This window comes from Stegodyphus dumicola, chromosome 4, assembly GCF_044657685.1.
Source record: "Stegodyphus dumicola isolate Sdum_Otavi_A_Nest chromosome 4, ASM4465768v1".
NCBI lineage: Eukaryota > Metazoa > Arthropoda > Arachnida > Araneae > Eresidae > Stegodyphus > Stegodyphus dumicola.
Genome location: NC_140771.1, coordinates 27,888,920 through 27,915,535, shown reverse-complemented (window position 1 = coordinate 27,915,535; position 26,616 = coordinate 27,888,920). Strand labels below are relative to the sequence as shown.

Below are 26,616 nucleotides of genomic sequence, written 5' to 3'. Positions count from 1 at the left end.
ATCTGTAAAGCTGTACCACTATTTGAAATATGAAAAATTATAACCTTCGAAGTAACATGCCTCAGAACACACATACTTCCTTCGGAGCTCCTGGCACTCTTGGAATTATTGGAAGAATCTTGGAATCTTTTGGCATCTGTCAATGACCATATCGCATCTTTTAGAGAAATGTGAAAATTTTGTCCCGTAGAATTATCTTAATAATAGAAAATAGCAGAATTAAAGGTTGAGAAGTCTGGAAAATAATGTGATTTTGGCATAATAGTGGTTTGTTTCTGATCAAATAAACGCCAGCTTCTGCAGTCAAAATGCAAATTTGCACCTGAATCGTCGATAGGGGCATTAACTCCTTTTGTATTGTAGCACGAATTGTACTGTCTTGGAGGATATTTTTTCATATGTAACTTCTGTAGAGACTTCGTTAATATCCTCTAACAGCCGAATTCAGTTATTGGAAATTTCGCGAAAGTGACAAGATTTTCCCAAAAACATTTTAAACGGAGGACACCTTTTTATTCTTTACGCGGATCGAAGATTAGCCATTTATTTTTAATTTTATAACATACTTCATATTGAAAGGATTAGAGAGAAATGTGCTTGTGGTTTCTTCCCATATATTTATCTACTTACGTAAAAATGCAAAAATTCCAGTGCAGCGATCACCACAACATCAACTTTGTTGTATTTACGTAATCCAATATTGTAATGAGTATACGCAACAATTATGTAACTTTCCCCAATTTTGTGTTATTATCCTCTTTTGTTTAAATCAAGCAACACCGATGTATAACTCCAGTATTCTTTAGAAAAGCGTGCAGTTAATTCCAGTTTTTCAAACTCTAGCTGGTTAGTGTATTGTGGCAGTATCTGTTCGATTCAGTAGTGAAGTCTCTGGTGGCCATGCACTTTCACCTTTTTTTTCACGATTGAATATTTTGTTGTTCACATGTTTGACGGATTGTGCTATATTACGTTGCGCTGAATATGGCGAACAGCGAGGTACAATTCACAGGCGTGGAATCCTGTTATTTACTTAGTAAAACGCCTTTATTAAAATAAAATAGATAGACAATGGTACACTGTGCCCCCCCCCCAAATCGGACAGTTCTATTTCTCCCGTTCTATTGGGCCGATTGACGAAATTTAGACCGCGTTTTTCATGTCTCGAAAGCGCGACTTAGCATATATATTAGATTTATATATAACATTGTTCTAATATAGGTGTTTTGACACAAAATCGGACTTTTTCTAAAATGACATGCCCATTTTTTTTCCATATTTCGATCCTACGACTCAAATTATGCCTAAATATTAAATTTTGTAAAAGTTAGTGCGAAATCTCTTAGAAATTCAGAAATTTATCTTGGCGCATTCTTTTCAGTTGCGTAGAGAATGATTCCCTTAGCGAACTTCTTAATTTATAGCAACCTATTTTTCTTTCCTTGTATTTATTGCAGATGAGCGTTTCAAATAATTTAACAAAGTGCATAAACCACAATTGGCGTTATTATCGCTTATAAAAAATATGCCGAATTTCAAAACGCGCATACATTACATGTACAGGGCCCACCAGCGGCCGAGCGGTAAAGTCGCTGAACACTGGTAGTTCGGTCCGAGGTTCGAATCTGGCTGCATGGGCGTTTTCGTGGTTTTCCCCATGTGTAACGTGTATGCGAGCCAGTTTCCCTTAGAAAGTCCTCCACGAAGGCATCCCTCCCCTTAGGCAGATAGCCCCCGAAGCTTTGCCATAATCACACACACATTACATGTACATTCATGTATATCTTAGAACATTTTGAATGAAAAACTCTAATGGTGTGCCTAGAAATACATCTACTTTAAGATGATGTTAAAAATTTCATAGAGTATAATTCAATTTTTTTTTTTTTTTTGAAAAATTTATAAAAATTATTTAAAATTACAAATAAATTATAAAAAAATGGGTGAATTTTATTTGTAATGAACCTTTATTTCGAAATGTGAAAGGGAGAATTAAATAAGTTTAATATAAAAAAAGAGATATTAAACTAATATAATATATACCAAATTAAATTAACATTGAGGAGCTAAAATTTTGAGAGCTAATTTAAAAAAAAAAAAAACTCATTTTTACGAAAACTTGGCAGTTTGACATTTTTTGGGCCGCAGAATCGATATATGCAAAGAAATTGAATCTTTGTAGAAAGATTAATTTTGAAATGGCACAGTTTAGAGCGATTTACTATTGGCATTTACTATTTTTAGGAATGAAAGGAGAATTAAAGAGGCTATTGCAAATTAAAATTATAATTTTTACATAAATATTTTTATGAAAAACGCATTCCTCAAAGGACCTTCCTAGGAAAACCAAATGTATTTTTCTCATTTATGTTTTTGACATCAGATACGGGACTTATTCCCAGTGTTTTGAACTTATTTTTCCTTATTAGAAGATGTATCAACAAAACACTGTGCCGAATTGGTGTAGTTTATAATATATCAAACTAGTACTGTACGAGCTTTTGCGATGTTATTATAATTGAAAAAGATATTTCTAATACTGTGATCTGGAATCCTTTGTTTTAATTTAATTAATTAATCTATTTCAATATCCATTGTATTATTATTAGTGGTGTGCGGATTAAAAATTTTTGCTCCATTTTTTTCAGTATAATTTGACATTGGCAGCTTCGGACTCTTTGCACGCCAACTACACAATTGTGCACATTAAGGTGAAAGATATCAACGACCTTCCTCCTAAATTCAGTCAGTCGCTGTACCAGACGCATATCCTGGAAGAAGATTCGGATGGCCTGCCCAAAAAGATCCTACAGGTTTGTGAACGCATTTCTTCTTTTCTTCGCATTGAAAGGCATGTGTAAATATTTTATTCCAGCAAAGGATTTTCCTGAGAATTATGAGAATTTCATGCAAGTTAGTGTCAAAGTTGCTCGATGAAGCAGTGAAAATATTCGAAACATTGTTTATTATCAAAATTAGGGTTGCTTTCCATTTTGTGCCGTAACCAGTGGCATAACGATGCCAGTACCCTTTCAGCGAGAGCGAGCGTAGTTCAGCGTAGTGGTGTCGAAGTAGCTTTGCCAAAATTCGATACGCCACTCATAATATTACTTAAGCAAACGATGTGTAACAGAATGCAATGTAAATCGACGTTAATAAAGGTCCAGCATATTCTCCTTGCTCGTAACTCAGTATTTACTTGAAATTGATTTTGAAAATATAGCGATTCGGAAACCGAATCATTTTTTATCCTGACTGCTGATCTTAAAAGAATGTTTAAAAAGAATAGATACTTTGGTATTAGCTAGATACTTCGAGGCGCCGCCGCCAATCTGTTAGTGCCTTTTGTTAATAAAATACATTTTCGACGCCATCTGATCTATCAAACAAGACTGGTTTTTTGATTTCGAGCGAGTCTTGTTTGATAATCTCATTCAAAGTCATACTAAACTGCATTGAAACATTGCAACGTTACAGAATAACAACAGAAACATTGTTATTCGCCTATTACCACTTGCTTGGAAATAACTTATTGCCTCTTCATTTCTTGACTAGGCTAGTAAACGCACAATGCAGTAAAAATGAAGCCCAGACGAACAAACTTAAAATCCAGTGGCCAGAACATTTAGTCGAGAATAATTTATGAGAATCGCCAAATCTATTGCGTTTTAGCCGTTTCATTACCGAGAACGGTGCCGAACCCTCAGATGAATGAAACTAATTTAACATATGACGCAAAATAATGAATAGCGGTTTTTCTTTCAACACTTTTTTTTTTTTTTTTTTTTTTTCACTGTCCTTAACATTAAACGCAATTTATAGAAATAAACAACAATATTTTAAAAATATGTTCAAAACAGCGATTATTGTTAGTTTCGATTCCACGTGTTGTATCCAACGAATTTTTAACTCTTTCGCATCCTAAGTCGTGAATGGCTTGTTGAATATCGCCTTTAAGCTGTTGTATGGTTCATGACTTATTTACATAGATTTCTCTTTTTAAGTAGCCACAGAGGAAAAGTGTATATATGTATATTATGCTACCAGTTAAAATTCAAAAATCTAGAAAATATGCGATCGCTGTTAAATTTATCCCTGAACTGTTATTTGCGATTTAAATCATAACTTTACTATTCGAAAACTTTTACTTTCGAAGAAGCAGAAGAGTATTCCAACCTCAAACATCAGGGTTTTGTGTAGTTTAAGTTTTCGATCAAGTAAGTAAAATCAACAAAGAGGATTTTTTATAACTTTGTCCTTTCTTAGCGCAAAAGGTTTTTTTTTTTTTTTTTTTTTTTTTTTTTTTTTTTTGTGTGTGTGTGTGTGTGTGTGTGTGTGCGCGTGCGTGCTTAATAATAGCCATTGAGCTCCTAGGTCAGCTAATTATGCCAAAGCATAATTGCGGAATTTGTGAAGCATCGTTTCCGAAATCCTTCGCTTATTCCGGAGGTCATAATTTTAATTAACCTTCGACACCCAAATCACAGGAACGTGTTGCAGCATATATAATGAGTTCAAATCACATTACGGGCGACGATGAGCTATGAAACGAGGTTCTTCTCAATTTTTTATTCTTTTCCCTTTTTTTATTGAAAACGTTTTTCTGAAAAGAATTATAAGTTGTGGTGTGACATCATTTGCAACTATTTTTCATTTTCTTTTACCTACTTCATAATTTCATCTTCCGGCGAAGAATATTAAAATCTTTTTGTCACATTTTTATCTTTCACGTGCGCCACCCTTTTCCTAAATCCGTCACGGATGTTGGATCTCTTCGAATTGAACGATGGAGATTTTCAAGAATGCCATTTACTAGAGAGATCTAAAGGAATACGGTGTCGTTAATGTACGCTAGAACGTCAAGTAATGAACATTAATCTCAAAAATCTCTCATTCCCCCTTCTTAGTGGAAAGCTCAATTCTCCTGCATCAATCTTTGCATGTGTGGGCCAGCTCGTGGATTACTTTTATGATAGAAGTTTCAGAATTCCTCACGAGGCTTTTCCCCTTTTGTGTTTGTTTCTGCAATTGTTATTTCGCCTGCGTATGTTTAGGATGAAGGATGTCTTCCTGTCCGAGAACTTTCCGGGTGAGGGTTTATCTGAATCTTAGGGAGCCTGGATTGCTAAAAAGAGGATCAAGAGGTTTTCGAAGAACTTCAACGTGAGTGGTTTTGCAGATTAAATTTGGATGAAAGATTCTTGAAATTTGTGTTAACAAGAGAATGTGAGGGAATATGTGAGGTTCATAAGTATTTTGCTTTCAGATATGCAGAGAAAATTAAGTAATCCTGTCTTTGCTTTGCCTTTTCTTCTCGTTCTTTGTTTATGTTTTTAAAGACTATAATTATGTGTTGAATTATTAGATTCAGCAAAAAGCACATAGACCTACTCTAAAAATTAGGACGTTAGTTACATAACGTCTCCACAGAGCTATTTATCCGACTTTTATTTTCGCAATCGTCCGTTATAAACATATTCTTCCAGTTACAGCAATGTTTCAAACGACGCAAAATATTCATGTCTCAGCATTTTTAGGTTTAAAAAAAAATCTGTTTTGTAGAAATTAAAAAAATCTAACTTTTTGTTATGTTGCCTATACGTATGTTTAGAAAAATTTTGTACTCATTATAAAAAATAAAAAGCAAAAAGATCGAATATTATTTATAGTTTTTTCCATCGTTCCATCATGCAATAAAAAAATAATGTGAAATAAAATAAGTAAATAAAAGGCAAAAGGACAGCGCCTGTTTAATTCGCTCAGGGTTATCGGAAGTTAACTGTAACATATTTTATTATTGAGTATTAATTATGTATTGCATTGGGTTTTAATTTACGATCAAATTCTCTGTCTTCAATAATTCCAGTCAATAATTTTATTACTACGAAATGCGAAATTCTAAGTCCTTCTCATTTAGGAGAAAATATGTTATTATTCACTGTTCTAGTTCATTAGAGCATATTATAACAATGTATACAGTCAAAAGTCGTTAATTCGGACACCCATAATCCGGAATGATCTATAATCCGGACCTCAAAGCTAAAAACTTTCTGCGCATGCGCCGCGTTGACACATGCGCATAGGCGTTTACGCGTGAGCGTAAGACCTTTACGACTGCGCATATGCGTGTGCGCAAGTGCAGAAAACGTTTTCGCGTGCGCATTTAATGTAAAACGGACGATATAAGCTAAAATTATCTAATTATCTATTTCAGTTAATGTTGATGATTGCGTTGTTCCTTAATCGTCGAACTGGATCCGGCTTATTACTTTTTTCAGACTGTAAGAGCAATTTTATAAAAGTAAACTGGAACTTTCGATTATGTCAAATAGAATTTCCGATGCTGGAGCTCCCAAAGGATCTACAAAACGAAATTATGTTTCGATGTCCGTCAAACAAAAAGTGGAATTGCAGCAAAAAATGGATAATGACATGAAGAAGGTGACAAAGAGGTTAGTGAAAAGGAAAAAATTTCGATTGACAAGTTAGTCGGTATTCTCGACACAGCAATAACGGGACTTGAACAGCGGAACTTTGTAACTGAACAAGAAATTATGTCTGTTTATAGGATTAAAGAGAAAGTATTAACACATAAAACGAAGCAACTTAAACAACTTACATTGAAAGAAATGTTTAATAAGGTAAACAAATAAATATTAAGCTTTTTTTTAAGCTGCGCTTTAAATATTAAGCTGCGCAGAAAATGGTAAATTTGTTTCTCCGCATAGTCCGTGTATGCACTGGAAAAACGCATTTACAGTACTTTTATCATTGGTTTCTTTCCTTGCGTTATTTTATAGCAGTTTCTATAACCTGATCTATTATCATTTCATTTTTGTAAAAAATATTTTTGAAGATATATTCTAAGTATCATTGAAGGTATATCTCATGTTGCTAGAAGAAAATTTCCTGTGATTGAAAAATCTTTTCCTTCTTCAGGTCAGTGCTACCGATGGCGACTTGGACCGGAATTCGAAGATACTCTACTTTCTTACAGGTCAGGGCATTGAAGAAAAGATTGAAAATAGCAAATTTGCCATCAATGACACTTCTGGTGAAATCTATGTGCTCAAACCCCTTGACAGAGATCTGCCTCATGGTCGCTCTCAATGGCGATTCACTGTTTATGCAACAGACGAAGATGGGAAAGGCCTTGTTGGCTATGCAGATGTGCTTGTCAATCTCAAGGACATCAATGACAATGCTCCTTTCTTTCCTCAGGCTATATACTCTGGAAATGTTACAGAAAATGGAACGACTGGTAAAGGATTTATTTTTATTTTGTTATTTTTTTACCCATATTAAAAGTACTTTTTAATTCCATTTAATTCATAGCATTGAAGCAGATTTTTGACAGAAACAATTTTGATGAAATCAGGTCACAGTCATTATTGTAATTTAATTATATATATTTCATTTATTTTAAATGTAAAAGAAGTGCATTACTAAAGACAGCATTAAATTAATCATTTGAAGAATGGTTTTATATATAGAGAGAGACAGAGAGAACAACTATTTAAATTTTGTTATTTTAGTGTCATAAAAAAAAAGGTTAGTTTTTTAATACTCTTACAAGGGTTGACTGCAAAATTTTGCACTTTGTTTTCTGTATACATTTTAAAAACCTCTTTCATTTTTTTCAAGCAGTAACTATTTTTTCTTAATTTTTGTTATTTATTATCATTTTACATCTAAAAAGGAAATGCGAAAAAAAGTAGAGCAACTTTTAAAATTGAAATTAATTAAAATTAAATGTATGCATTTTAATAAGTAAAAAATTTTAATAATAAAAATCTGTCCTCAAAATGTTAGGTTGTTTTCTAAAGGTTTTCAGATTTCAAATTTTTGTAAAGAATGTTATATTTTAATTTTCTTTTAGGAAAACAGCAATTGGTTTTCATTTTTTATGTAGTTAATAATATTTGTATTTTATGTGATCCATATTTTTGTTTGTCATGTATTTGAAGGGACAAGGAAGTGTTTATTCATTTTTAATGTATTCAATAATATATGTATTATATGTGATTTATATTTTTGTTTGTCATGTAACTGAATGGAAATGGGCAGTATTAATTTGCATAATTATTATAATCTAAAGAAATCACACCAGATTTCATAAAGAGAAACCTTTTTAAAAACTTTCTTTTCTATTTCATTAGTGTTTATAATCTAAAAGACATATTTTTCTTGTTTATTTAGGTTTGACAGTAATGACAATGACTGCAACTGATTATGATGATCCAAACGAAGGTTCAAATGCAAAATTAAAATACACAATTGAGCAGAATCAAGTAAATGAAAACCATGAATTGATTTTTGCCATTGATCAAGATACTGGTGTAATAACCACTGCTGTGTGTTGCCTGGATCGTGAAGCTATTTCAGAATACACAATTAAAGTTGTAGCTACAGATGGAGGGGGCCTTCAAGGTATTTTGTCCTGCAATATAATATAGTGTTTTTAACTTGTTAACTAACATTAATTCCCATTTGGTTGTGTTTTTTTTTTCAAAGAATTTACATTATCTTTAAGTTGGCAACAATGAATTCTTTTGATAATGTGATCTAGATTATTCTTTCATTGTTCTGTATTAAATATGCATTAATCCTACCCTACAGCAATAATTATTGAAGACAGAAAGGAATAGAAGTAAATATGTAGGGAGGAGATAAAAAGTGCTGACACAAATAGCATTTGTCATATTAACTGCACTTTCTCAGTCATTGAGAACTTCCCTGTTAGGCTGTATTTAATAATAATCTAAGTAAAGTCATTATTTATTATCACTAAAAGGAATATCAGCAACTTAAATTAAAAATTAGCTTTTATTTGCATCAGAAGAATTATTATGACTATAAGCCTGTTGCTGGGTTTTTTTTTTTTTTTTTTTTTTTTTTTTTAAGCTAAATGAAGTCATTAGCTCTAATGTTGAGAAATGAGTTTTTATTAACAGCAAATTTTTAGTTCTCTCGAATTGAGAATTAGGATAATTCAGATTATGGCTGAGTCCTTCAGAGATATCTATGTAAAGGAAATATTTTTGTTTAGGACATTTTTAAAGGAAAATTCCTTAGAAAGGAAATTGGCTCATAGTCACATTACATGTGGAGAAAACTATGAAAATTTCTCTACAGCCAATCAGTTTTCTGGGGCATTAACTGCTGTCAAACTACCATTGTTCAGCAGTTTTACTCTTTGGCTAATACTTGTTCTGTTTTGAGAATTTCTTAGTTTATCAGGGAACTTTTAAAGATTAAATTAAGCATTTTTTAAGAGAAATTGCATTTTGGCCCAATTTCTTATGGCTGAAGAACAATATTAAAGGAGTGTGAAATCATTGCTTAATGATCTCACTGAAATCAACAATTGAGCTGCACTGCTGACGGACTAGTTGTAAGCTGTTTACATGCTCTGATACTTTTCATGTAGTGAGATCTTTTGTAATATCAAGTGAGAAGTCTATTACTTATCAGTTATTACTATCTTAGTCTATGTTAGATGATATCATCTCACACCTGCTAGTGGCTTAATTTAGTATCAGCTTGTAGATTGCAATTTCAGGCATGAATTTTATCCAAGATTCATCTTTTCATGTGGACTACTCTAAAGGGTGAGGTGAGGAGATTAGGGTAGAAAAGTAGTATTCTTAATTCAAATTTTTTGTGTGTGATGATGTATTTGTTTGATTTAATGTTTGTAAATAAATTGGTTATGTGTTATAAATATGGTTACATGATACAAAGAATTAATTGACCTTTATTATTGATTACCATCTGATAATCCACAAATTGTACTGGTATAGAATACACATTACAACATATCATTGCTGTACTGCTATAGATTACAGTGTTTCTGGTTTGTTTACTGATGAGGAGAAACAAGATAAAGGAAATAGGTTTACCAAAATTTCAGTTTTGCGATTTTTTTTTTTTTTTTAAATTTATTTATTTATTTATTTATTTTAAGGGGTGATATCGTAAAGTGCATAATTTCCAACTCCAGTCTACAGTTTTGTTTTGCATTGTCTTTAGAGGGTATTAATAACATTCTTTTTGGCTTTTGAAGCTCAAACTTGTTTAAATTGAACAAATAGATATATAACTTACTTGAAAGTTATTTATTGGTTCTTTTCAGTCTCTTTACAGGAGAAAGGGGTGAAAACTATAGATTGCTAAAGATAATTTAGTACTACATACTTTTCCATATCTTCTTCTTTTTTTTTTTTTTTTTTTTTGTTTCGTTTCCATTTAAAGTAAGGCATACTTTGACTCTTGTGCTTTTTAGTCATTGGAGGTTTGAGGCAGAAACAATGAAATATAGAAAACCTTTGACGAATAAAGAACAAATTTATGTAAACAACTGATCGGAGTATATTTACATATGCCAAAAAATTCATGTATTATCAATCGAGTTTCCCTAATTAGTAGTTATGCTCATTATTTAAACTCATCTTCATTTTAAAGAAGGCTAACAGAATTTATCTGTTGAAATATCTGCATTGTATTAAAGAGATTTTGATGAAACTGTCCAAAATGGAATTCAAAGATTTCAGTCAGTTATTTTAAAAAAGTCTTGTATTATGCCCCAGAAGATTTTTTGCCATCCATAATGGTAGAAGTAAAATCACCATTACCTGAATTGCATAATAAAAATGTAATTTTTTTTTTTTTTTTTTTTTTTTTTTTTTTTTTTTACTGCAGATGCATATTTCCTTCATGCACTTACCAAATTTTGACATTTATTTGATTTTGAATTCATTAAAAAACATTATTGTCAAAAATGATGTATGTAAAAATGAACAATTTATATTTTTTATGCAAAAAATAACACTTGTCCCCAAAATAAGTATTACCTCACCTCTTGAATTAGTTTGCATAGATGGGATTCTGCTTTTTAAAAAAAAACTATTGATAATAATTCTGCCATGAAATAACTGTCCTTTTTTTCCCAGGAACTGGTACTGCTACTATCAAAATCAGAGACATCAATGATATGCCCCCGGTGTTTACAAAGAAGGAGTGGTATGTACAAGTAGATGAGACGGAAGGAGATGATATTCCAGAGCTTCCAATACTGGTGGTCTCTGTGAAAGATGAAGATTTGTTAGAAACTAATCGCTTTAGTTATAAGGTTATAAACAGCACATTTGGAGCTGATAAATTTACTATGGTTACTAATTCAGATGGCACAGGATCACTTAAAGTTGCTAAGGTTTGTGCTTTCTTTTTGTATAAATATAATCTGTGAAAATTTAGTGTATGAATTTTCTTATTATGTAAATTTACAAATAAAAAATGGGAAAACTTAATGTTTCATGATTCAACATTTTGTGTCACATAACATAACAGTTTTAATGTAAGAAGATTATAATTTACTCTTTCTGTATGTTCTGGGTTCTAAAAAGTGTATGGAAATAAAAAAATAGGCATAAAATCAATACTTATGTAGCTGCTAAATGTGACGACACTTGCAGTTTGCTTTTTTTAGATTCCAGTTTATATATCTGAATGCTGTCATAAACTCTTTGAAACCTTAGTGTTTCTCTCTCATTATTTTTATAATAATTAGAACTTTTTCTTTTTTCATGTATAATCACAATGGGTGAATTATATATGTCATGATATAAAATGAATGATTTGGAGCTTGGAGGTGGCATAAAAAATGAGTAGCGAAAAAGCTTGGCAAGGCAAACTTGTCCAGATTCAAGAGAGCTTTATTATTGAGGAAAGCAAGTCGGGATTCGTAATATTTGGTTCACATATGGACGAACGTCTTATGCGCTGTACATTTTTGTTAGATCAGCACATATTCCTTGAACAAAGAAGGTAGCTGCAAAGATTCTGGCTAGGAGGAAAGCTTAAGCGAAAGTGCCTTAACAGGATGAAAGCATAAGCCAGAAGGGAGTGAATGTCACAGTAGCAATGCAGAGAAAGAAGGGGGCAGGCAAAAGTTTCAGTTTTGAGTTTTGGTTTATAATTAGGTGATTGGTCAAGAGGCATCTGCATTAAGGGTTACGTAAAATCACATGATTAATTTGAATGACGCAGTTTAGACTTAAGCGCTATTTTTAGGACAGATAGACAAAGTTCCTAAATGAAATAGAAAATAAAAGAGGTTATAGTGAATTAAATTTAGAAGTTTGCTTTTATATTTTATATCTTTACACACAAGTCGGCACATTAAATGTGCCTGTTCCAAAAGGGTTACATTTTTGATAACTTTGTAGCAAGAAAGCAGCAGCATACAGACAGCAGTCCAGCTAAGGCAAAACGTAGAAAGAAAGTGCGTAATGTTCAGGATGAAATCTCAAGTCAGACTGAGTTAGTTTTGGTTCTCAATACATTCTGATTGAACAGTTGATATTGCTCTAAAATTACTATTGGCTGGTTGAGTTTTAGCTCCATTCACATCATCATAATTACGTAAGAATCGTATGACATAGAATAGTCTCGAAATGACACAGTGCAGAGAGGGGATACCATTTTTAAAATAGAGAACGGAAATTTACATTGCTAATTTAATCTTTTATATATTCTTTATTTTTCTTACAATTATATATATATATGCATATGCATGTAATAATATTCTTGGGATAAGAAGAAAGCAGTGAAACAGCATCTTAGTAAGAACAATGATAGGAGCAAAGTACATAGGTATCTATTATGGCAGTTTGTTAAGAGAAAAGTTTCAGTTCTTGAAATTTTGAGTATGAATTAGTTACACCATCTGAGTTCTGAATTAGTTACACCATCATCATTATGTAAATGCCATATGATAGGATTAATCTAGAAATTTTGCAGTCCAAAAAAAGTTACTACTGTTTTTTAAATAGTGAGCAGAAGTATCCAAATTAAAATGAAAACTTAAGGGGCTAGTGTTAATTTAAGTTTTCATTTTGATTTACATATTTTTTCTTACATTTTCTTATATATATAGTTTTTGGATTTGTAACTGATGTGCCCTAGTTCATAATCAGCCATCTGGAAAAAAAAGGCTCTCTTTTATTGATATAATGTTATGGGGCTTGGTAGCATTTCACATTTTAAAAGGATATAATTTTCTTTCGATATTGAAAAAATAATTTGTGCTTCAAGTTAGTTTAAAGAAAAACTAAATTTTAAATTAAAATACTGTTTTATATCTATCACATTGAATACAGTATATTCATTAATAAAGATAATTAGTGTGTAAACAAATTCAAAGAGGGAAAGGTATAGTGATCTTAAGTAACAAATTCAGTTTCCGTGATGCTTAATACCAAAAACTATGGTTGGTATAATGTATTTAGCATGCACACTGTGCTTATAGTCCCACATATTTATATCCTTTGAAAATAAAAATGTATATAAAACAAAGTATGAATAACAGAAAATACTTAAAATTATGCAATAAATTTTTACTATAATGCTAGTGTAAGTTACAGCATAAGATTTTTTTTCTTTAAATGATTTCTGTTAAAATATTTACTGCAGCCATTGGAATCAGAAATGTTGATTTATGTTATGGCACTTCATTTGTTAATTTCATGCAGCATTTGGTTTTGAATTAGTAAATTAATTGGTATGTATTTTTCCTTTCAGCCTTTGGATTATGAAGATCCTATGCAAAGATATGGTTTTAATATCACAATCCAAGTTAGTGATCATGGTGGAGAAACTTCAAATACATATCACATTGATTATTCAAAAGTGTTTATTGGACTTATCGATATAAATGACAATCCTCCAGAATTTTCAAAGCCTCTACAAAAGGCTAGTGTTTATGAAAATGTTACTATTGGATATGTTGTGAAACAATTCCAAGCCCGTGATCCTGACCAAGCTGGGAAATCAATGGTTAGGTGAGTGTTTTTCCGACTTAAATCTTTCTAGGGTCCATATCATTTGATTTTTAATTAATAACAACTGCTTAAAATAATAATAAATTAAATGCTTAATAACTGCTTAAAACTTATGTATAACTATAACATATGTCTCAATCAGTTATATTATTTATCTGTTGAAGCAAATAATGAATATAATGTCTTAATTATTTCACCCACTTGTAAAATTTAATATCATTGTATAAAGGAAATTTTTGTTAGTATGGTCTATGCTGAAAGTAAACATAGTCCCTCAAATTAATTAGATTATAGAATGTTCTAAAATTTTTATTTTTATGTGCTTTATTATTGTAATTGAAATGTAAAATATATTTGCTATATATTTTTCTATAAAAGTAATTAGTAATTCTTTGTATATTTAATATTTATCTTTAAAATTCTCATAAAGAAATTGCTTTGATATCTTTATTTATTTAGTTTTTTTTTTTTTTTTTTTTTTTTTTTTTTTTTAAGGTCCTATTTAACTAGTTTGCCTTTTATGGCATAAAATTTGCAAAATTAAAAAAATCTGTCTAATCTTGAGACAGTGCAGACTTTTTAAGTTTCTTCTCTTAATATTTTAATGCTGTGCATTTTTCAGATATTGTTTCTAACTAAATTGTCTGTGCCACAGGTATTCAATTGATCGGTCTTCCGATAGAAGAAGGCAGTTCAAAATCGACCAGTCAGGTATAGTTGCCATTCAGAGGCCTTTGGATAGAGAAACTGTTAGTCGTCATGATATTAGAATTCTTGCTACAGATGATGGTAAGCTGTTTACTTTTTCAGTCTCACATAACTTTAAAAAAGTTATTTTTTCTGAATTTGTAATAAATTATGTGATATAAAATAAATCTCTCTGATGACACTATTTTAATTAAATCGGTGTTATATGCAGAATTTGGTAAGACTGATTTTAATATTATTGTTCTATTCATATAGCTGCTATGTTTTAATAATAAAATGTCTAAATTTTGTTGTTGTAGACATTTTGGCATAATGAGCATAATTGTAAAACAAAGAGAAATTTAAAAAAATTATGTCGCTGATGGCTCCTTTATTAGCATTAAAATGCTGAAAAATTCCTTAATATAAAATGGAACTTCTTAAGCTTTCTTCACTGGTGATCCTTCATTGTAATTTTTAGATTGTAGCATTTGATTAAGAGCTTAGTATATCAAAAATTTATGACTTAGTACAGTTTACGATGTACTTTATTTAAAATAATTTTCATTATGTGTATGAATATAAAAAAAGAATGAAAATTGTGTTTATTTTCTTTTAAGATTATTAAAGTTGTAGCTGCTAATTTTTAAATGAATTTTCAGTCCCAGTTAAATTTATGTGCCTTTACTGTAAAAAAAAAGTTATCTTTCATGAAGTTTCTTTTATGGTTTAAGTCAAAATTGTCAGGTGGAAGGGAAGTCATATAAGAACAAAATTTTGTGTAAAACTAACCCATTCAGAGGTAGTTTTACATATATGGAATATGCTGCAATCCAGATATGGAGACTTTCATCTCTGAGGAAATTTTAAATGGCCTTGTGTGTTAATTTCCATCCCTCCATAGCTTTGTGCCCATTTACATACTGGTTGTGGCTAGGCATATCTGCCATTATGTTAATATTTTCTGACCTAAAATAACTGTGAGTAGGTAATAAAAACCTTCTTTTAAAGGTCTTAAATTAATAGATTCTTAATGGGGAATTGAAGAGTACGGGCCCTAGTTATTTAAAACTGTGTAGAATCTATGCAAATTATTTCTTACTAATTTTTTCTAACAGCTGTCAAATTACATTGTAAGACCAGTTTTATATATGCTTTACATATTTTTTTTAGGAACACCACCAAGAACAGCTACTGCTACACTTCTTGTTGATGTTTTGGATGTTAACGATAATGCTCCTCGTTTCCGAGAGGACTACCGCCCAATTGTCCCAGAGAACACCAAACCAGAATTGAAAGTTATTGAAATATTTGCTGAGGATCCAGACTTACCTCCATCGAGCAAGCCATGGTTCAGATTTCGGTTAGCTGATAATGCAGATAGTATCATCCAGAGTTCTTTTAAAGTAGTTTTTAATAAAGGTGTGTAAATGCATTTTCATGTTTTCAAAGCAATATGTCACATAGTATTTCTTCTAGTATTAAAGAAAGGCAGTTTTATTATCTTGCATATTACTGCTGTTATAGCATGTATTTTCTTCTTTTCATTTAGAATGTAAAAAGAATTTTATTGAACTCCCAAATTTTATGTAATTGTTTTAAAATTATTTTTAACATTTGAAAGCGGCTTAATATAAATGTTTAAATTTTGATTATTTTTTCATTTTCTCCATGTTAGATGGTGATAATGGCAAGGGATCTGCAACTGTGTATACTCGAGTTGAATTTGACAGAGAAGTGCAGAAAGAATATGAGCTTCCTATTGTGATTGCTGATAGTGGGATACCATCACGTACAAGTACAAACACTCTCACTGTCATAATTGGAGATGAAAATGACAATCCTATGTATCCTGGCTCAAAAGACATATTCGTATATAGTTACAAAGGTAAGTCAAAGTGTATTAATAGAAAAATGTGTATATTTAGATTTTAATATTTAACATTTTTTCCTTCGAATGAAAGTTTGGGTGTTAGGAGCATCTTTAATGGAGTCTTCCTGAATTTTTTTTGCTCTTATGTTACATTATATTACATTACAATTTCTATGCATTTATAATACATGCAGATTACTCGATGTTGCCATTGAAAAGAGCATAAAATTTTTCAACTTATTTTGCTTGCAATCTCTCAAATATAGTTATGAAAGTCTCGATGTTCAGCAGAACAAAAGGCCCTTAATTTATCTTTCAAATTAAGATCAATATATATTTGCTGAAACAAACTGGGTAATTTAAAAGCAATAAATGCACTTCTAATAATTTAAATCTTTGAGTAATGAATAATTTTGTTCGCAACATATTTATTTGTTAATTTTTAGAAATGTTTGCATCATTATTGTAATTAAAAATTATGTACTTTAGTGTAGCATTATTTTATTTCTTTTTTGTTAAACTTAATGTAATTCAAAATATGTTCAATTTATATTACATTCATTTGATGATTGTGAACATTTTAAACTTTGTTTTAATTAGTAAAAGATGCTTTTAATACCATATGTTTCAGTACTGAATTGCTTGATTTGGTACATTTTTATTTTCTGCTTTTTGTACACACAGGAACAAAACCACCTCTTTACATTGGTCGAGTCCATGTGGAAGATGAAGATGATTGGGATGATGTGGATAAAGTTTTTTATTGGAAAGATAATAAACAGCATCCTAATTTTGAATTAAATTTTACATCAGGAGATATCATTATGCGTGATATGGTTAGTGGTGGGAAATACACTTTACATTTCATGGTGGTGGACCAAAAAAGAAATGAAGAAGTAACTGCAGTTGTTACAGTCACAATTAAGGAAATTCCAGAAGAAGCTGTTTACAATTCTGGATCTATAAGAATAGCGGGTAAGATATTTATAACTTTTTTGAAGAGAAGTATTAATTTTGTTTCTGTTTGTGTGTTTAAATATATCAATTTGATTCTAAGCAGTTGAAGAGCTTATGAGTTTTCTTTCTTTGCAAGTTGTCTTTGTTGATTATTATAAATAAGTTTGATAATTTATATTTGGTTGAAATTTTCTAATTTTAACTTTTATCCCCCAGTATGTTTTGATTTTAGTAAGCTCTTAAAATAGATGCAAATTCATAGGATTTTGGCAGGAAGTAATTCACGCAATGTAGTAATTTCTTTTATATTAATTTTGAATTTTTAAAAATACAATAGCATGAAGTTTTAAAAAATGGTAATGGTCCCATGAATCAATTATGTGATGCCTTATCATGTTTGACAGGATGCCATTTTGTTTATATTGTTGGGTGAATAATATTAATCCATGCCTGAGCTTGATCCAAAATGTGGAAAAGCAAGACAAGTTTTTCAGAAAATATTAAAAGTACCACTGCTATATGAAATGCTAAAAATTTTGCTAGTTTATTAGATACAAAAATATTGTCTTGTTACTCTGTAATTCTGAGTCTTCCAAGTTATCCATTGTGAGTTGAAATCTCAACTATCTTTGGTTTTTCTGCACATCTGCCTTTTATTTTTGGGAGGTACATATTTCGTAAATGGTCTAAAAGTGTTTAGCTTCACTTCATTCTCTTCAAGTTATTCCTGAAGTAATGTATGGCATTGTCTGATAGGACATCTCTGGCTGGAGACTTAACTGTGCAGTTGACATGGATTTTTTTGGGTTCACATTCTCTTTAGTAAAAGAAATTACTTCATAGCTTTCTTTTAGTCTTGCTCAAGGCGCGAGTATGCAGTTCTGCAGTAGAAACATAAATTTTAAGAATTATGCTTACTTACCTGCTCCTCTGCATATGTTAGAAGGATTTATATATGTATATATTTAGCATGCTACCAAATTAAAAAGTAAAACAAAATTAGCTTCATGATTAATGTGCAATGAAATCTGCATACAGAGATAGTGGAATAAAGGTATTTACATGGAATATTTTTTGGCCTATGTGAACTACTCTTGCTTAATGTTTTGCATATGAACAAGGAAGGTTAATGTTTTTTAATAGTTATGCCAGTAACAGACTTGGAAATTTCTTGTGCTAATGGTATGTAATTTTAATGTGATTATTATAGTATTTGTTTCAGTTCATATAAAATATATATATTTAACTTCTCTGTTTAATGTATAATGTACAAATAACTAAATAATTTTATTAAAACATTTTCTTTTCGTTTTAGGGCACTCAGATGAAGATTTTATTCGAGTATGGGATTGGAAGAATAAAGTTCAAGTTGAAAGCAAATACAATAAATTTAAAGATATTTTGGCTAAATTGCTAAATGTGAAAAAAGATAATGTTGATATTTTTACAGTTCTAAAAAATCCCGAGCAGCCTCTTTTCACAGATATAAGATTTGCAGCTCATGGCTCTCCTTATTACAAAGCTTCTAAATTAGATGGTTTAGTAGCCCTGCACAGGAAAAATGTAAGTCTTGAAATACTTTAATCTTGTTTACCTGTGATTCATTCACAGTCACTGATGAATTGACATTTATATTACTAAATAAATGCTTACATTTAGCATTTTATGTATATACCATGTGAAATGTAAATAATCAAGTCCCTGATGAATTGACCTTTATGTTGCTTGTATCATTGGAAAAATTTGAAAAACATTTACAGGAGAAATGTAAGACTTAAAACACCTGCAGAAAAGGGGTGAATTTATTGCATTTCCTCCCACCTTTGAGACACAATGCTAACTAACCTGAAGAAAAAGTGTTAAATGGGCATTTCCATATGCTGGCAGTGCACCTGTGTATGATTGCCAGCAAATGTGTTAATGCTATAATTAGTGTTAATGTTGCCTGCAACAGTTCCAATAAAATATTTCAATAAAGATATTTATGTTATGTTTTATAAATTTAGTTTAACAAAAATTTATATGCTATTTTTCATTAAATTCTGTTTAACTAATTTAGTAAACCAAATATAACTAATTTGAGCTTCAAAACTATTTGTGATTCATTGAACAAGCATGCAAATTTTAAAGGGGTCTTTAAAGAATTACAAATTTAATAATTTGTTTGTTGTACTTCAAAAACATTTAAACCCTTATGAGCTAGTTCAGTTTTCAATGCAGTCCTGGTAAAAAATTTTTATCTTGAATTTCAGTATTCTACAAAAATACTGTTTTAATTAAGTTTTATATTCTAAGCAAGTAAGAATCATAAACTCAAATTTAATTAAATAGTCTTAGGATAGAGGTTTTTAAGAAATGAACATACACTGTGACAGTTTTCGAGCTATTTACATGTCTTGCTGTACAAAGAAGCAGCAGGAAAACTAGAAACTGAATGAAAGGAAGCATATAAAGTTAGTTATGATCGGTTAGGATTTCTCCTTCAGTGGGGTGGGAACTCAATAACAGTTGGTTTCAAACTGAGTGGTGAAACACTATTGAAAACAAATAATTTCATTACTGTTGTGTAAGCATGTGCATCATCATTTTATAAAAACTATTTTTAGGCTAATAAAAAAAAGTCAAATTAAAAGATGGACTGGTACTTACGAATCTTTGAAGTAACAGTCCACAAATATCTTACAGAAACAAAGTCAATCTTAAATGCAAAAAATGTTTGCCATTATTCTGCAAATATTGCATGAATAGTTTTTAATTTTTTTTTCAACTTTTATCGTATAAATTCACTGATAGCACTGAAAGTAACGTATTTCACAAAAGTATTTTGACATTTTTGTTAGGAACATCAACCAGAAAATGTTACACTTTTCTTGGCACAGACTTCCAAATATCCACATTTAAAACAAGATTGTTTTGGAATTTTGTTTTGTACATGCAAAGAGGTACATTTTGTACATGTAATCAGTTTTGGCAAGTTATAGGTCCTCCGATTCAGTTTTAGGCACATTTGATTAGAAGTTTCTTGCAAACATATTTCATGAAATTATTTTAATTGATAGTTGTTTTGTTGCTAAAAATGTCATTATTTCTCACGCTACTTGATTGGTTTCATTTCTTCTGTATTTATGTCTTCATTTTCACCTATAATAGATAAAGTGTATTGAAATTAGAAAAGGAATTTTTGATACATAAAACTATTTTTGTTAAGAGGCATTGTTTACAACAATCTTATATGATATTGTAAAATCAAAATTTGTTGTCAATAAGCCTAGTACATGATAGAATATCCTTTCCTTGGAAAAACAGAGCAGCATCTTTTTCACATAATGGCAAATTGCAGTATCACTGAATATAAGTTTTAAAAAACAAAGGCAATATCAGAGTTAATTATGAGCAATTACTAACACAGAGACAAGAGGCACATTCAAAATAAATGTGAAAATAGTGAGGGTTTCCACATTAGAGGCCACCGAAGTTACCATTATAGGAGGTTTGTCACAATTGTACCATATACCCTCAAATATTAACAATTTTAAAAGCTGTTAAAAACGGAAATTTAATCTTATATGTGTGTATGATATATCTCATTAATTGTGGTTTTCTTCTTTATGTCTAGATTGAACAGATAGTTGGTGTGAACATAACTATGGTGGGCATTGATGAGTGTTACTATGAAGATAAATGTGAAGACAGCTGTACCAATTATCTCAGTGTATTAGGTGATCGACCTGCAACTGTGAATGCAAACCGCACATCTCTTGTTGGTGTCTATGCTAGGGTGGTAGCAAAGTGCACATGTGGTGCTAGAGATTTTTCCGCTATGGAATCCTGTAAAACCAGACCAAAACCATGCTACAATGATGGTATATGCTCTGACAAGTTCGGAATAGTAAAGTAAGTAAACCTATGGTTTAATTGTATGTAAAACTTTAATGAGTATTATTGATGTATTTACTTACAGTTGTCTGAAAAGAAATCGTATATATGTCTATATTTTTAATTGAGAGTCCTCTGAAAACGTCAAGTTTTTACAATTTAAAGGATTTTCAGTGTGATTTCGTTTTCGACCTTGTGATATTATTCATAATATATTGGAAAAAAGCCTGGATTTTCACTTATGACCTTTTCTAGACTATGCAGTGATGACAAGAATACTGGCAAAATATTGAACTAAAGACAGCAGCGTGGCCAGCATCAACTAGTAAAAATCATTTAACATGATATCCATATAACAGTTCCTTAAATAACATTGAAATTTAATGTCAGGATATCAACTGTGTAGTGGTTCCTCTTGTGATATGAACATTGGGAGCCAGTCCTTAATTTAAACAAGTGTGATGAATGAAAAATAATTAAAAATTGGTAGCTTATTCTGGTTGCTCACATTTCTGTTTCAAATAGATGGAAGGATCTGTAATCCCAAGAAGGCAGTTATCCTATATATCAAAAGGAGATTGCGCAGGTTATAGTAGCTCTTTAATAATATAGGATTTGTTTAGCTTGCAATTAGTGGGACTCAATAAAAAAAAACTGACCATGAACCGATATATGTATCTTTCTAATGGCTTGTTTATGTTTAGCAATCATTCTTTGAGTTTGGTCTTTTCTAACAAGATAGTGACCACCTTGCAAATATAAGAACATCAGATTATGGGTAGAACACTCATATGAGTTTGGAATCTTACTATTGCAACCTAAGTTACCAAATTTTGCTGTTATTGAGCACATTTGGGATGTTAAAGAATGCAGTATGGAATAAAGAAACCCTACCTCTCCAGGTAGAACAAATCATGAACCACTCTGCAAAAAATGTGGTGGTCATTTCATTATCTCTAGAATATTTCAAATACTTGAATCCATGATCCTTCCTGCAATTCTCTAGTCTCATTAAACAAATATTAAGTTTTAGACTAGCATACCAGGGTTTTTTTAAATTTTTTTTAGGTATTTTATAATTGCATAATTTATTCAATGAATTTGATGTTTTATGATTGCATATGTTTTGTAGAGTATATTCACAAATGTGTTTGATTTTTTACAGTTGTTCATGTAGTGAAGGATATACAGGCCCTCAGTGTCAGAAAACCACTCGTCATTTTGGAGGTGATGGTTATGCCTGGTTCCCACCATTACAGCAGTGTGAAAAATCTCACTTTCATTTGGAATTTATGACCCAAAATCAAAATGGTCTTATTCTTTACAATGGCCCTATTTCAGAAGCTGACCCTGGCGAAAAAATTGTCCAAGATTTTTTTTCATTGGAATTGCAGAATGGTAAACCTCGCCTTCTCATCGATTTTGGCTCCGGAACTACAGAAATAGTTGTCAATGTGCAACCCATTTTGAGTGATGGTGAATGGCATAAGCTTGATGTATTTTGGGATAGAGAGGTTAGTAAATTATATTATTTAAAAAGTTAGTATTTGTTAATACTATATACTATTCATTCATGAATTTAAATATAGTTTCATTGTTGAAGATTGTATTTTGTGTGGCTCTTTTTAAAATAACTTTTGAAGTAGAAAGTTCAAACAAATTTAAAAAGTTAAATAAGTGTTACAGAAATTTGTTATCCTTTTTTTTCCCCCTTAGCAAGGAGGGTGATTAATTTTTCTGTGTAATTTATTATGTAATTAGGTTCTGCCATATGAAAATTTTGATTTTTCTGAGTTAAATGGGAATTTTTTCATTGACATCTACACAAACTATTTTGAGTAATTTCTTTGCATTAAGAAATAATATTCTGAAAATTTTTTAAGAACTTAATGAGAAAAAAGATAATTCAAATGAATTCTAAAAACCTTCAACCAGATGAAAGAAAAATATTAAAGTTAGTAGTTTTATGTGGTGCCCTCATCAGACATGTTCCATTTTACCATGTTAAACACCTGAATTTTTGAAGCTAAATGATAGTAACTTAGTATATTTATGACAAAAAATAGTATCCTTCCAAGTATGATCCTTTTTTTATGTTTATTTATGGTCGATAATAGATCTCATTCTGTATAACATGGAATGGAATTGCGAAAGAAATAGCATTTTAAGTTCTAAAGCTATTTTAAAGTTTAAGTTTAATAATTGTGTTTTACAAATGGCAGGAAAGGAAAGATGAATTGGATTAGTATTAGATGATACTTTTTAGATACCAAGACTTTGTAGTGTAGTTTGATACAGTTTGATGGAGATCTCCATAATAACTAAGACAGTAAACTGGAAGAAATTGACTCTTTATTGAAAGTAATAATTTTTACAACAAGGTAAACTGATAAAAATAGCTCAGCGAGAAAAACAGCAATAAGATAAATTTTCTGTAACATGTAAAGACTATCACAGATCATCAAGGCCCACCAGTGGCTGAGCAGTAAAGTTGCTGAATACTGGTAGTTTTCCTTGGGATTTCAGAGAATGGGCTGGCTACATGGGCATTTTCAAGGTTTGAGGAGGCTTCTTTTACATTGAATTAGATTTTCTAACACTGAAATAAAATTTTTTAAGTACTCATCTTTATGCTGTTGATGGTTTGTAAGTTATTCAATAATTATCCTTTTGCTTTCAGTGAGCTCTCTCTCATAATAAATCTTCTTGCTTAAGGAATTCATAACCTTCTTGCCTTTCAAAAACCTAAAAGATAGGTTGTGTTGTAATGTATATTAACATTAATATTCTGCGCATTTGTCATTTTTATTATTTATCTCATTTTAGACTGTTACAATGGTTGTGGATAACTGCGTGACTGCTCGAAACCGTGACCTGGATCCTCCAGTCACTGACAGGTCCATCTGTGAAGGATCTGCAGAAATCAAACCATTCAATGAATTCTTAAATGTGAATGGACCTCTGCAGCTTGGTGGCGTAAATCACCATGTTTTAAACTCTTACAAGTGGAACTACGCACATGCAAGGAAGGGCTTCAATGGCTGTATAAAAAATGTGATTCATAATAGTGAAGTAAGTTGAAATAATAATTATTCTTGTAGGTCTGAGTGATTTCTCTAAGTTAGGTGCATTAAGATGCCAGTAGATAAGCTTTCCTTTTTTCCCCTCCCCCTCCACCAAACACTTGATTTCTGGCACTTTAATTATTTCATGAAAGAATAGAAATAATTTTAAACTGTCTTGGTACATAATTGAAATGTTTTAATATTTCAGTTAATGAAATATTTTATCTTGGTATCCCCCTTTTCAATGCAGGGGTATATTTTAGAACCTATTAACTAATTTCATTTAGCTTAAGTAGTTCACTAACTGAAAGAATTGTGAAGTATGTAAAATTTATAAAATTATAATAAATTTTAATCTGATTGAAAAATCATGTTTTAATTGACTGAGCTTTTGTTCTTTGTCATTTGAATACCAATATACAAAATGATGTGGTTCTCCAGGACCATATGTGGACTTGAAGGGAGAAAATCTCATGTTTTTTCAATTGAAGTAGCCAGTATTGCCCATGCAATAATGTAAAGTTCATGTTTGTTGACAAACTAAATCGGGAAATTGAAACAGAAAGAAAATTTAATTTTTTATGCTCTTATTAAAAAATAGATGTTTTCAAGCTTAGAATTAGCTTATGCCAGTATATTGCTGCCTTTGCATTATTTGAAAAATTCAAAAAATTAGAAAGATAGAGTGCTAAATTTTTCTATTAAAAATTTGTTTTAAAAGAAATCACTGACTGTATTATAATCCAGCCCAATATTTCTATCGTGAATATAAAATCCCATTAATATTACAACTAAAAGGCCTTAGCATATAAATTTTAGAAAAGAAATATACTTAAATCTGCAGCATGGAGTTTGGCAGATTTTATATCAGTAATTAATGGTTAAAGCTAGATATTTTTCATTTACATTTATTGCAATCAAAGTCATTATTACACACATTTATTGCAGTCCTAACGTATCACTTGATTATGGTGATGATACAAAATTTTTTTAATAAACTTATAAGATCATTTTGTGGTAAACAATTGGGAAGAGACTTCTTGGGAAAGAAGAAATATACATTTTGAATTTAAAGTTTGGAACAGATTTAAAAAAAAAAAAAAAAAAAAAAAAAAATTATAGCATTGTTCCATTTTAACCTCTTCACTCCAGGCATATCGTATATGATTCAGTTTCCCTCCATGAGGCCCCTATACCAAATTTGTTATGGCAGTGAAGTGTCATTGATGGCTTTCCATATTGTATATAATATGCAAAAATAGGATGTTTTATTTTAAATTTTAAAACTTTTATAGCATTGTTCTGTTTTAACCTCTTCACTTCAAGCATATCACATATGACATGATTCAATTTCTCTCCTTGAGCCCACCATATCAAATTTATTATGGCAGTGAAGTATCAGTGACGGCTCCCCATATTGTATATAATATGCAGAAATGGAACATTTTATTTTAAATTTTAAATTCATATAAATTAAGTCAGAATGTACTGAATAGAATCTCTAGATTGTTAGAATTGTTCTGATGAATATTATTTATTACTCTACAAAAATTAAATACACAATGCTAAGGATGCGCACTCATAATTTATAAACATTTCACTTAGTGCAAGCAACTTAAATCTATTAATAAGTATTGCAATTATAAGTACTGATATTTTAATTTTCGAGTTATTTACTTATAAAACTTTACATTATAATACAGAAAGAATTGAAATTTGGGAATGTAATCATTATTATTAATATTATATTATTACTATCATTATCGCTAATAATTATTAATAATTGAATTTTTATTTTAAGTATTAAAATATTTCTGTTTATATTATAAGAAATAACATTTAAATAACAAAAATACAAATATTTAAAAAACAGCTGATATTATAGGAATTGTTTTTGCATGTTAAGCTTAATTCTAAAATGTGTAGGGACGTACAGTGATGTTCAGCGCTCCAAGGCAACAGGAACACAGGGAATTCATTCACTCGATGTCAGGAGTGAAGAGGTTAAGTTAATTGTAAGGAAATGGCACTAAAATACAAAAGTGCAGTTGTGAGCTTTATCTTCATTCCTAAAATCATTCCTCTAAAATTTTCTTCAAATATTGTGTGGGCTGTTTAAGCTAATTTTAGTATTAGAAAATAAATTTATTATATAATATTTTTATTCGTTTAGAGGCAACTATGGAAAGTTTTAAATTGCTAAATTTTCTATTTTAATGCTGTATTTAATGTTAGAAAATAGGACATCGGTTGCTGAGGGTTAAATGCAGTTTTTCACTCTTGTACATTACATTGCTTTAATTTAGGCATTGTCAAT

At 30.5% G+C, this 26,616-nt stretch overlaps 1 protein-coding gene across 1 annotated transcript in view; it reads left to right on the top strand.

Moving 5' to 3' along the window:
- Positions 1 to 26,616, top strand: part of LOC118183739 (neural-cadherin-like) — a 544,211-nt gene that overhangs the window by 502,558 nt on the left and 15,037 nt on the right. Inside the window, exons 17-29 of the mRNA XM_035353337.2 lie at positions 2,649 to 2,813; positions 6,940 to 7,261; positions 8,200 to 8,430; positions 10,953 to 11,212; positions 13,582 to 13,841; positions 14,497 to 14,630; positions 15,702 to 15,950; positions 16,207 to 16,416; positions 17,086 to 17,376; positions 18,674 to 18,921; positions 20,975 to 21,252; positions 22,400 to 22,748; positions 24,061 to 24,306. Of these exons, the coding sequence (XP_035209228.1) occupies positions 2,649 to 2,813; positions 6,940 to 7,261; positions 8,200 to 8,430; positions 10,953 to 11,212; positions 13,582 to 13,841; positions 14,497 to 14,630; positions 15,702 to 15,950; positions 16,207 to 16,416; positions 17,086 to 17,376; positions 18,674 to 18,921; positions 20,975 to 21,252; positions 22,400 to 22,748; positions 24,061 to 24,306 (3,243 nt within the window). The remainder of the gene's footprint in view (positions 1 to 2,648; positions 2,814 to 6,939; positions 7,262 to 8,199; positions 8,431 to 10,952; positions 11,213 to 13,581; positions 13,842 to 14,496; positions 14,631 to 15,701; positions 15,951 to 16,206; positions 16,417 to 17,085; positions 17,377 to 18,673; positions 18,922 to 20,974; positions 21,253 to 22,399; positions 22,749 to 24,060; positions 24,307 to 26,616) is intronic.